At 42.3% G+C, this 12441-nt stretch overlaps 4 protein-coding genes across 4 annotated transcripts; 2 read left to right on the plus strand and 2 right to left on the minus strand.

Moving 5' to 3' along the window:
• Positions 1 to 4154: 4154 nt before the first annotated feature.
• On the minus strand, positions 4155 to 5976 carry LOC108109003 (ras-related GTP-binding protein C). The gene is made up of 5 exons (XM_017217271.1): positions 5787 to 5976; positions 5238 to 5708; positions 4956 to 5174; positions 4754 to 4896; positions 4155 to 4696 (listed from the first exon to the last, which is right to left on the minus strand). The coding sequence occupies exons 1-5, from the start codon at positions 5787 to 5789 to the stop codon at positions 4375 to 4377; spliced, it is 1158 nt and encodes a 385-aa protein (XP_017072760.1). The 5' UTR covers positions 5790 to 5976; the 3' UTR covers positions 4155 to 4374.
• Positions 5977 to 6147: 171 nt separating this feature from the next.
• Positions 6148 to 6931, minus strand: LOC108109009. Its single transcript, XM_017217280.1, has 2 exons — positions 6823 to 6931; positions 6148 to 6762 (listed from the first exon to the last, which is right to left on the minus strand). The coding sequence occupies exons 1-2, from the start codon at positions 6855 to 6857 to the stop codon at positions 6321 to 6323; spliced, it is 477 nt and encodes a 158-aa protein (XP_017072769.1). The 5' UTR covers positions 6858 to 6931; the 3' UTR covers positions 6148 to 6320.
• Positions 6932 to 7174: 243 nt separating this feature from the next.
• On the plus strand, positions 7175 to 10033 carry LOC108108997 (probable ATP-dependent RNA helicase DDX27). Its single transcript, XM_017217263.1, has 5 exons — positions 7175 to 7329; positions 7386 to 8210; positions 8410 to 9142; positions 9204 to 9744; positions 9808 to 10033. Exons 1-5 carry the CDS (start codon positions 7237 to 7239, stop codon positions 9959 to 9961), a joined length of 2346 nt encoding a protein of 781 aa, XP_017072752.1. The 5' UTR covers positions 7175 to 7236; the 3' UTR covers positions 9962 to 10033.
• A 184-nt stretch (positions 10034 to 10217) lies between these two features.
• On the plus strand, positions 10218 to 12434 carry LOC108109002. The gene is made up of 5 exons (XM_017217270.2): positions 10218 to 10415; positions 10481 to 11358; positions 11430 to 11492; positions 11549 to 11744; positions 11817 to 12434. The coding sequence occupies exons 1-5, from the start codon at positions 10335 to 10337 to the stop codon at positions 11973 to 11975; spliced, it is 1377 nt and encodes a 458-aa protein (XP_017072759.1). The 5' UTR covers positions 10218 to 10334; the 3' UTR covers positions 11976 to 12434.
• The last annotated feature ends 7 nt before the right edge of the window (positions 12435 to 12441 follow it).

The raw sequence follows: 12441 nt of genomic DNA on the forward strand, positions 1-12441 counted from the left end.
CCGATAATAAGTATTATTTATGCACTGCTTTTTGTGGCCTTTACTGATCACGTTTTTCTGTGGTTCCTGTATTTTTCACTACATTATTCATAAATTGCTGACATTTTCCATTTGCTATGGTCGCTTTTTTGGATCGGTTTTTGGTTTTTATACCCATAGAGGGTCCCGACATAAAGTCGTTGCTTTGTGCAATTGGTTGGGGCTACGATCCAGTGCAATGAACTTGGGAGTACGTGGAATCGCAGCCCTGGCTTAAATATATATCGAATGGCCCTTTATGGGGCATATTATATGAGCGAGGTACGCTAATGTGGAGCACTCGGAAAACACCCGGGCACCGACATTAGGGTCTAGTTAGCATAATGCACACACACCGGAGGGGCGGGCAAACCGAAATAAAACAATGAACACACGCAAAGCCATATAGGAGAGTACCTCTCTCTCTTTCTGCACATTGAGGAGAAAGGAATGGAAAACAGTGGGGCAGTTTTGAAAACATTTAACCGTTTCACCTCGCTGAACTGCTACCACGAAAAAAGCAAATTAAGCAAACGAATTAAAGCCGAAAACCCGTGGCAAAGTTTGTTTTGGGCCAAGTTTACGCAGCCCGACAATATAAACCCAAATATGAGGTTTTATCTTTTTGTAACATATCTCGAAAAATGGTAATCTAAAAGGTTGTATTGTGTTTTTTTTTTCAGTTTTTGTTTTAGTGCCTATTTCACCAGTTCACAAATTATGGAGATGAAATCGGAACGGAAATTCGGGAAAATTGAAACGGGAAGTGCCAAATGTGTGATCATCGCATGCTTATAGAAAAAATGAATTGCAATCACTTTATTTTATGATATTACCACAGCAATATTTCTTTAAGTGTTTTCAAATAAGGAGCATCTAAATCGGATTTCCAGGGTGTTATAAATTTAAATAATAAGTACTGTTTACTACTTATAATCTAAAATGCAAATTTTTCTACTATTCCCTATGGAAAAATGAGAGAATACTGTACCACATCCCATATTAACAACTTCAAAACCACTAAGAAACTATGGATAATTACAGCTGTTAATTAATACATCATGCAGATGGAAAACCTGCAGATTCATTCACACTACTGCCAAGTATATCAGCCCATACTGATTGGAAAAACGTTAGTTCAATGATATTGCACATGTGCGCGTAAAAAAGCGAAAAGTACGGCCATAAAAAAAGCACAGTTAAACTGATTGGCGACTCTCGGCTGTTGGCATGACGAGGCGTCGCAGTTAGATGGGCTGGCAACCCTGGCTTCGAGATCTGCGGGTCCAACAATGAAGCCGATTCTTTGATGATACTCCTCCTCATCCCGTCCCGTTTCGACCCATTCCGCTTCAGCTTTTCATAAAGCGCCCGGTCGCATTGAAATGTCACGCAAGCAATTTACATAAATGGAGTTGCTTCCGCTTGGAGAGCTGGAGTTCGGCGAATAGAGAACGGAGAACGGAGAGCGTTGAGTGGACAACAATGCATCACATCCATAGAGAAAAGTATCTGAGTATCTGTCAGTGAGTATCTGCTCACGTACGAAAACAACTGTTAGCAAGTGGCGGATAACCGGGCAAAAGGCACCAGCCGATAGGCAGAAAGCGGAAGCAGACGAAGGAATCGAATCGATCAAACAATTTCCGAGCTGCTCGTCTGGCTAAACTACACGGGGGAAAATACCTTCGAATATGTAATCTATGTCAAGAAATCAATTCGATTACATTAAAAGATAAAGTTTTAAAGAAAAGTAATCACTTTTAGTTTTCCCTTAGAACTTCTACGTACATCTATAATAGACGCACATATTTTTCACTCTGTAAAAGCTTTAAGTTAGAGCATCATCGTTGGGCTTTCCCACTGACCAACTTCACGGTTAGTTAACACCTTAATTTGCCTACAAATTGCTTAAGTTTTGAATTTCTTTGGTCATGGTTGCGTCTTTTGGTCTCCCCCCGTTTATTTTGGTGGGGCAGCTGAGAATTTAGATGGCCAGAGGAAAACTAAAAAACGGAAAACACAAATGCGTAAACGCACGTGCTGGTCGCATTAACAATGTAGTTTTGTAAGAGGGAAAACGGCAATGAGCGGTAATAATTATCTCGATGTGCGTGCTGACTGCGAAAATGAAAAGGTGCTTTTATTATCTTCATTTCTGCGAAGCATTTTGTAATGGTTATGTTGGAAAAATCAATTCGGCCGTGAAATTTCGATGAAAACGAAAAGCATACTATTTGCACTCCCCGAAATCCAACATTTCTACATTTGCGACGACGCAAAGAAGCCGGCACCCCGAAAAATCAGATGGATTTCAGGGAGACCTAACCTCAACACATGAAAGCGAAAGAAAAACGAGGAAAAGCGACTTGGGGCAGGCAATGGCCATAAAACATGGCAACGCGCCTTTCAACATGGTCTGTTTTCATTTTTCGGGGTGGGTTTCGGTCTATGAAATCATTTCCGCTTGCTCTTATCCCACTGACATAAGTGGGTGTGGTGCACGAAACACTTGTCGTGGTACAAAACTAATGATTAAGCCGCCTCCAGCTGCTGCAAAAATCGATATAAACGTGGGTCAACAGCGGTGTATCTTGCCGGTTGTCGGGCGTAGTTTCTGCTTCTAGATTTCTAAAGTTAATAGGCATTAATGTTTACTAAATAAGTCGTTTGCTCTTTTAATTGATTGAATTATAATAACATAAACGTCGCTTTTCAATTTATAAATTTTCGTCTTTTTTGCTAAGAATAGAAATGTATCCTTCCAATTTCGAAGTATACAAAGTATTATCCAATCCGGGTTTTGTTTTTAGGGAAGGTTAACTGTGATTTTCATCCCTGAAATTTCTGATAACTCAATGAAAGTCTGGGAAAAAATCAAAAAGTGGAAGTGCAACGAATAATCAATTGTTTTTCATTGACATTATTTTGCCTGTTGCCAGCCGGAAAGACTCCTCCTAGACTTGCCCCTCCTTCAACCCCCCTGAAAATCCCGATGACTAAGAACGATTTCGCTTTCCTTGCTGCCAAAAAAAAAAGTAAAAAAGATGGTAAAACGCGTGCCGCCACCTTTCACTTTATTTGTTTGTTGGCTTGAAAAAAAAACGTTTGTGTGTTAGGCAAATGAATGAGGAGCCGACTGAATGAATGCCAAAGATGCTCCACCACGTAGGGTTATTGTTAACAAATAACCGAAAAATAATGATATGTGTTTGTATATAGCAAGATATAGTAGACACCACGCACCAGAGAGAGATAGAAAGATAGAGGCGAAAGACCCGATCAGACGAAAGTAATGTCGAAAGTTGCAAACAGTACGCACCTGCTATTTGATTAAGATGCTGATGATGATGCACTTGCCCACATATATTATATGTATATGTATGGATGTATATTAATTTGCTGGGTAATAGATATAGCCCGGTTTAGGTATCGCCGATTTCCAGTTGACTTTGGATCGTGGGCCCGAGAAAAGCACCGCTAATAAGCAAGGAAAGCGGACGTTTTTTTATTTCGTACCGCGGACCAGTTGTTTGTCGTCGCCTCGCGCACTCAAAACAATTTGGTATTTGTTCTTCTTTTTTCTTCCACCCAACACGTTATTGAATCTCTTTCACTGCCAACTAACTGGTTTTTTCAGTGCTCCGCCACTGCTCGCCAAATACACACACATTAACCACTTTCCAGGGTTCTCTTTCTTTTTTATCTCCGCTTTTAATTTATTGTTGTTTGTTTTAACGATTAGCGTCTGGGCGTTGAAATTGTATTTTGTGGTTCACAAACGACCCCGCAAAATTGGCTAATTAAACTAGACGCGATTATTTAAACTAACCCCCGGGAAAATGTTTTCGCACTGCGCTCGAAAATTTCGGACCTCGCGCTGGAGAAATGGAAAAATAACAACAACTCCGCCAGCTGAGCGCCAGTATGACCACCTTCATTTTGAGGTTGGCAAATATCGATTATGCTATCGATATTTTAGGATTTAGTACGCACTTATCTAGTTGTGGTTCTAAACTTCGCTTACAATGGTTGCGCAGTCGGGGGAAGCCGGCTCTGAGCTTCGCTAAAACAGCTAGATTTTGGCGGTTAAAGTGAACAACGAAACAAAATATTAAAAAGAAAACAAACCCCACTTGTATTTAAAAATAGACATATTTATTGGTAGTATTATCATTAATTTCAACCGCTGGGCAATTTGTTACGCTGCTCTGTGAGAGTGGCGACTTAACGTATCAGTAGACAAAATTAACAGCAGATATAACGGAAGAGAACGTACAAATTGGAATCAATGTGTCCACAGAGAAGCTAGAATAGGGGAAAAAATTGGGCTCGCCGCTTGGGGATGGAGTACGCCTAATTGATGGGCTGCGCACGCGAGATCCCAGCTGCGTCATGGCCATGGCGAATCAGCGTCTGTTCCTCGACCAGGTCATCATCGTCCTGGTCGTTGTTTTCAAGCTGCTTTTGGCGTTTCAGTCGCAGCTCGAATACCTCGCTAATGGCGTCTCGAAAGCAAATAAAATTATAGTCGATGACGCCCTGCCGGTTAAAATTCTCCTCGCGCAGGATGCATACCAGGGCCAGGAACTTATTAACCTCCCGCAGGTAGAGTATCGTGTTGTTGTTCAGCTTGATGAGACTAGAGCTTCCACTGTCAAACGCGGTTTCCTCGGAGCTGTAAGGAACAACTGTGTTTAAAAAAAAAACATTAAATTACTCATAGTTTGCTTGCCTGTATATGCTGGAAAGATCAATGACCACGTCTATCATATCGCAGCAAAGCTCATAGGTCTGCATGTCGACGGGCGAGGAATCCGTGGCTATGTATATCTTGGAAACAACATCGAACAGAAAGGCCTTTTCTATGCCAGAGTTCTGCAAAGGTTACATGATTAGATTGGTCCTTTTATATCTAAAAACCAAACTCAACTTACTGGTATAAAGATATTCAACAGGTTCTCCAGCGTAGGCAGCTGGGGAATAAGCTTCTGTACAACCTTGGAGAAGGCTTCAAAGATCGAGTGATCGTATATGGAGGTCAGATGGAAACTCAGGTGGATCTGATTGAGTCCAGCCTCGCTGAGGTCATCCGACGATCGCTGGTGGATGTCTCGTTGCGATTCCATTTTTGAGTCGTCGCTGATGCCATCCACCTGTGAACGAACAGGTGTCACTGGGTTATCATTTCCGATAAGCGCTTAAATCATGGATATTACCTTATGTATAAACACCTCGAACTTAATGCGCTGGTTCACCTTGTAGGCCTGCAGCACTGTGTTCTTAAACTTGGTCAGAGCCTCGTTATAGTCATCCTTGGCGTCGATCACAAAGACTAAAGCTCCACAGCCTCCAAAGATCATGTCCGAGTCAAAGGTCGGTTCAAAGAAGTCAATCTGACCGGGAAAGTCCCAGATCTGAAACTGCACGAAGCTGGAATTGTTGATGTCGTCCTTTACGATCTTGCTGGTGGACTCCAAAAACAGCGTCTCATTTGGTGACATCTTGTGGAAGACAACCTTTTGGATGGAGCTCTTTCCGGATCTACGCATTCCCATTAGCAGAATTCGTGGTTTTGTCTCGCTGCTGCCCGTTGCATTGGGCTCCAGTTCCAAACCATCCTGGTTGTAAGCCCGGTAGCCAAAGTCCTTGGGGAACGTGTCCGCCGGATAGTCATCGTCATCGTAGCTCTGCAAAGGCGTGATTGGATGCAAATCAGACATTTGATGGGCGGGGGCCCGTGCGATATGGCTTCTTTGTTTACTTACCATGCTGCTGGAGTCTTTCGCCTGCCACTGGAAACTACTATGTGGGGTGGAGACGGTTGAATGTCAACGGATGTGTGCATGAAATGCACAGATAATGGATAGAGCGGTCTGGATAAGTTTACTTTTTCTACTTTTCCTGCGGGTTTCTTATCGGAATCCCAGTGTGTGCACACCTGCTAGTGTAACTCAGCTGTTTGTATCGATAGCAATCAGCTGGGCCGATTACCATTGGGAGTGCAATTTGGCCACACTTGGAAAACTGTTAGAAAAACAAAAATGCAATTCATATATTAATATTTTACAGAATTGTTAAAGATATATGGTGTAAAAAATTACAATTTAATAAATATAAAATATATAATAATATGAATATATTTTATTAAAAGACCAGGTTTTCAAAATTATCTAATCTTTTTTTTTTACAAAGAAGACGAAATAGCTGTAAAATGTTCTTCCCTCAGTTGCTAAAATGTTTAATTTAAGCCAACTTTCTCACTTAACGAAACAAAAACGTATAATTAACCAATTCTATGACTACTGTGCGGCCAATTTGGCGTCCAACTGGCGCAGATCTATTCCTAGTTCTCTGAGCCGAGTCTCCTGCTCTTTGGTGTCCAATCCATGTTCCTTGTTGTACTTGTAGTTTACCGTCAGCTGCACCTCCTCCAGACCGCTGACATGGTCGTACAAATTGCCCTCCAGCCGTAGATCGATGTCGCTCTCCTCGCGCAGTGCACAAAAGTACAGGAGGAATACGGCCAAACTGGCGGAGATCACGTAGGGCTGGTACCACAGGGACTCATCACTTCCGCCACTCCGGGTGTCCTTGGCGCGCCAAGTGGCCGCCTGGCTACCGAAGAATTTTATGGGTTCGTTGCTGATCATGTCTTCATCCGATTTTGGACTGGTTGCTCCCTGATTCTTAGCATAGAAGCGGGATACGGGTGAAGTAGCGCCTGTGGCTGGCATAATTTGCCTGCAATAACAGCAGTTTATTTTCCTTGTTTTTTGTGATCTCATCTTTATACAAACTCACCGAAGGGCTCTTGTTTTTGTTAGTATACGCAACATTTTCAATGCGAAACTTAAATAAATTTCATAACAAAATTGTAGATGGGTAACAGCTGATTAGTTAGTGATGATAGAATTTTATAGTTATTGCCGGCACGTAGAGTTCGATTCGACGATGACCTATTAAATATCGTATAAGAAATAATTTTGTGTTTACCTACAACATCTCTCGTTAATTTTGCTGAAAAATAAAGATAGTTTAAATAAAAAAATAAATTTTAATCGACAGCCAATGCTATTGCTCAATAAAACATTATATTACATTCATACGATACTTGCAACCGATGACTTGACCACAGTTTCTCTCATCACTAACAGGCCACACGTGTTTAAATTGTAAACACGCGCTGGAATTTTTAATAGTTTTTAGCTGGGTAAAATGGGTGCAACTAAGAATCTAGACTTGATAGGCACCATTGAAGACGATGCCGAGGTGGAGAACTTATCGGAGGACTCCGATGCCGAAGTGGAGGTAGGGAAATCTTTATTTTAAATTGCAACCAAAACTGAGCCCGAGTTTTTTTGCAGTACCAACCCACTAAACTGAGGCACAAGAAGGTAACAGAGTTTGAAAAGGGTTTCGAGTTCGTTTCCTCTGTGAAAGAGTACAATCAGGACACTTGGGACGATCTCATGAAGTATGTGAAGAGGAAGGCGCGCACAAAGACCGACGACAAGATCGCTGCCCGTCTGCAGAAAAGAGGTGGCGCCGACGCGGTGGCCGCTGAGCAGAGCGATGGAAGTGAGATAGATCTCTCCGAGGATGAACTAAAACATGACAACCTTCGGCTAAGAGAGAAGAAACAGTCAAAGAACAAAAAGAAGAAGGCTGGAGAGGAAGATGAGGAGGAGGAGGGCGAGAAGATGCAGTTCGACGACACTATTGAGGGAAACGAGCAGATTACCTCATTCTACCAGATGAATTTGTCGCGTCCCTTGATGCGAGCCATCGGTGTCCTTGGTTACATCTATCCCACGCCTATCCAGGCCTCCACAATTCCGGTTGCTCTCCTGGGTCGCGATATCTGTGGCTGCGCCGCCACGGGAACGGGCAAAACTGCAGCCTATATGTTGCCTACACTGGAACGTTTGCTCTACCGCCCTCTCAACAACAAAGCCATCACCAGGGTACTGGTACTCGTCCCCACTCGTGAGCTGGGCGCCCAGGTTTATCAAGTGACCAAGCAGCTATGCCAGTTCACAAGCATAGATGTGGGTTTGGCCATCGGAGGTTTGGATGTAAAGGCCCAGGAGGCGGTACTGCGGCAGAATCCTGACATTGTCATTGCCACTCCAGGTCGTCTTATTGATCACATTAAAAACACTCCCAGTTTCACTTTGGATTCCATTGAGGTGAGCAACCCACGGAGCATTTGGTTTTACTACTTTAGATATGATGATTCTCCATCCTTGCGCTCTGAGCTCTTTTCTGAGTTAAGAGGAAAATCTGGTTCTTGTGTCTGCGCTGCAAATGCAAGCTGATCTCTAAATTATATACCTATAATTATCCCTCCTTTACTTCATATTAATTGACATGTGAAATTTCGATCAGGTTCTTATTCTTGACGAGGCCGATCGTATGCTGGACGAGTACTTCGCTGAACAGATGAAGGAGATCATAAACTCTTGCTGCAAAACACGTCAGACCATGTTATTCTCCGCCACCATGAGCGAGCAGGTCAAGGATCTAGCTGCCGTATCGTTGGACAAGCCTGTGAAGGTGTTCGTCAACAACAACCAACAGGTGGCCTTTAATCTGCGCCAGGAATTTATCCGTATTCGTGAGGATAAAGAAGGTGATCGGGAGCCCATCTTGGCCAGTTTGATTTGTCGAACTTTCCATGATCACTGCATGGTGTTTGTGCAAACTAAGAAACAGGCCCACAGACTACACATTCTTCTGGGTCTTTTGGGAGTTCGGGCTGGTGAGTTGCACGGAAATCTCACTCAGCAGCAGCGTCTAGAGTCACTCAAAAAGTTTAAGGAGGAGCAGATTGACGTGTTGATCGCAACTGATGTAGCAGCTCGTGGTCTTGATATCGTGGGTGTGAAGACGGTCATAAACTTTGTGATGCCCATCACCACAGAGCATTACATTCATCGAGTGGGTCGTACCGCTCGTGCAGGACGTGCTGGTATTTCTGTTTCATTGGCCGGCGAAAAGGAGCGTAAGATTGTTAAGGATATTATCAAAAATGCTGAGAGTACTATTAAGAATCGTATCATCCCGCCGGAGATCATTGAGAAGTACCGAAATAAGCTCACAAGTCTGGAACCAGAAATTCGTAAGTTCTTTTAAAATGTATTTTCTGGATTTTCAGATAATTATTGTGGTTTCCTTTTCAGAAAACATTCTGGATGAGGAACAAGCTGAACGGCAGCTAGCCAAAACGGAGCAACAGCTTTCGAAAACCGAGCGAAAGCTTCTGGGCCAGTCCAACGAAAGACGTGATTGGTTCCAGACACGGCAGCAGCGTGAGGCAGAGAAGGATCGACTGGCTTTGACAACCGGAGACGAGAAACCAGCTGGTGGAAAGGGCAAGGGCAAAACAGCTGGAAAGAGGAAGCGACCAGAGTATGGAGGCGATGGAGAAGATGGTCCGCCGGTCAAGGAGCTCGAGGCAAAGCGAAACAAGAAGAAGAAGGAAGAACCCCGAAAGAAGACGCCCGAACAGCTGGCCAAGGAGCGAGCAATGAAAGAGATCGAGAAGGTGTCGCTGGTGCGAGCCAAGATGGCCAAGCTGCGCAAGCGCCCAGGTAAACTGGGAGCTGCCACCGAAGTCCACAGAGGCGGTCCGTCTGGAGGCAAACCCAAGAAGCGCGGCAGCCAATCGGCATTCACTAACGATTTGACCGATGTCAGTCGTGGTGGGGCCTTACGTTTAAGGTAAGTCATAGACATTTTTGTTTATTTTTTAATGGTGTACTAACTTCTTGCCTTATTCCTCAGATCCGAGGCCAATCGGCACAAGAAGATGACAAAGATCGCTGCCAAGAAGAAGGTCAGCAGCGTTAAGCTGACAAATAAGGCAGGAAAGAATAGATTCAACAAGGGCAAGAACTTCGGAGGACCTCGATTCACCAAAAAGGACAAAAAGAAGTAAAACTGCAAAATATAGTTGTACGCGATGTTTAATCGTAAACTTGTAAAATAAAATTTTTACTTCTTTAAGGAATTACAGTGATTTTAATTACCATGAATAAGAGGACTATAATTTTCTTTTTTACCGAGCAAAATTTGCACATAACCTTCAATCTTGTATTGTAGATAGTTTTCATTTTTCTTACCTTTATTTTTTTTTTTTAAAAAGCGCGCCAATAATTTATCGACGCCAATCGATGATGCAAGCTTTCGTAGAAAGGGATTTCCCATCCCTAATTTTGATTTGCTATTTTCTTCCTTTCGCATTTTTCTTCTTTTGGCCACAACAATGTGCTAGGACTCTTTTTTTTTGCGTTTATCCAAATTCCAGAAAGATGAGCAATAGGTGCAACTACGGACCTCCACAGGATTCCGACTCGGACAGCAGCTATGATGGTTTCTACTTCTCGGATGAGGTGGGTCCTCTTGGGTGCTCCCTTATTTATAGAATGCTTCTAAGTTTATTTTTTCCTATGTTCAGGTGAAACGTTCGAAACCAGCACCCTATGTTCATCCAGAGCAGAAACTCTACAATGCTGTGCTTGACGGAGACCTCCAGACGATGCAGGAGGAGATGCGACGACTTGACTTCCAAGTGGATCAGCCTGTAAGAGGTGGCCCTACATTACTGATGCTTGCCTGTCATGAGGGTCACTACGAAATTGTTAAATGGCTAGTGAAGAAGGCCAACGTAAACAAACAGGTGGATTCTGTGATGCCATTGATGATGGCATGCGATAGCCAAAGCAAGGATCCATATGTAGTGGAGAAAATAGTTCGTTTACTGCTGCGCCACTCAGCCGCGGTCAATGTGTCCGATAAATTCGGAATGACACCCTTTATGTTTGCCTGTAGGAATGGCTTTACTGATGTCGTTCGTCTCCTGATCAAGGACGTCAGCTTCGATGCTGTGGATAATCAGGGATGCACGCCAATCTTTCATGCCATCGAAAAAAATAATGTTGAAGTGGTCAAACTACTGGTGGAGGCGGGAGTTAATGCCACTATAGCTAACAAGAAAGGTTACACGCCCACCCAAGTGGCCGAGTGCCACGGATACTACGATCTGCTAGAGATTTTACCCCATCCAGACACGACTTATCTGGTGCCCACCCATTATCTGGGCTACAACACTCTTAGAGATCACATTCCACGCATCTTTCTAAAAAGCGACTGTCCTGAGTATTTCCAGGAACTGAATGGTATCCTGCAGTCCATCAGTGTGGGTAATATGGTTCAGTACTTTGCCATTGCACGGGTCTCGCTGGCCGAGTTCCTGATCATGGATGAGCAGAAGCTTCAAGAAGTGGGCATCGAGTATCCCATCTACCGTCAAAAGATATTGAAAGGAATTCTAGAGTGAGTCCATTATATGAATATGAAACATATTAATAATATATATGTAATATTAATAAAAAAATTTCCTACAGTTTTCACCTTCATCATTGGTGCAACTCGTCAATAGCCCGAGTCAAGGACGACGACATGGACAAGTGCGTGTGACATATAACCTAAGACAATCCCAGATAATTCATAAAATTCCTTTTAGCTTCTATGAGGTTTTGATGATTGCAGCTAATCACCTGCAGCACTTGGTAGTCATTCAGGCGGCTTTGCGATTCGTCTTAAGGAACCAGATAGAAAATAAAATGGGACAGCCTTCGGAGACGAATTTGGCCATCCTTAAAACCAATTTTCAGGGATACGGCGATGTTCTTAATCAAATTACAAGGACCGTAAAATATGTATGTTTTGAGTTTCAACAGCTTTAACTACTATTTTGTTTTTAAACTATTTTTTCCTTGTAATATTTTCAGCTTGGTTTATTTAGCCCTACCCAAAATCCACTATTCATTGACTTCAATGAAATCCTAGCCGAGCGAAAGCGGAAAAAGGTTCGCAACTACTTCAAGTACACCACCATTATCCTCGGAATCTCAGTTTTCATTTGCCTCAAGTGCAAGTGGTTCTCATAGTATTTTGGCAGAACATTTCCATTATCAAGTTTAATGTTTTTTCGAACCACTCTGTGAATTTACTTTGTTCATTCGCAAATCAAACTAGTTGTAGTTGGAAACAATTTTTAAGTTTAACTCAAATTTCATATGAATAGAAATTTGTCAAGTTTTTTCTGGATTTATTGACATTAGACTGTTGTGAATCGTGTAATCTCAAATCTTACATATAACTTTAACAAATGTTATAAACAATACATATATATGTTAAGACAATAGAAGTTCGAAAGCAATGAATATTTATCAAATGTTACCTGAAACTCAGAGAATTACCTGAACATTAAAAAGAGAATATTAAGACATATAAATTGAAGTTAATGTCGAAACCCACACATATAATGTTAGTCTTAAACGCAACAAATGTAACAACATTGACATGTATTATTTTTATTAACCATTTAATAAAGAAGTTGTTATCAATTGTAGG

This window comes from Drosophila eugracilis, unplaced genomic scaffold, assembly GCF_018153835.1.
Source record: "Drosophila eugracilis isolate 14026-0451.02 unplaced genomic scaffold, ASM1815383v1 contig_1765, whole genome shotgun sequence".
Lineage (NCBI taxonomy): Eukaryota > Metazoa > Arthropoda > Insecta > Diptera > Drosophilidae > Drosophila > Drosophila eugracilis.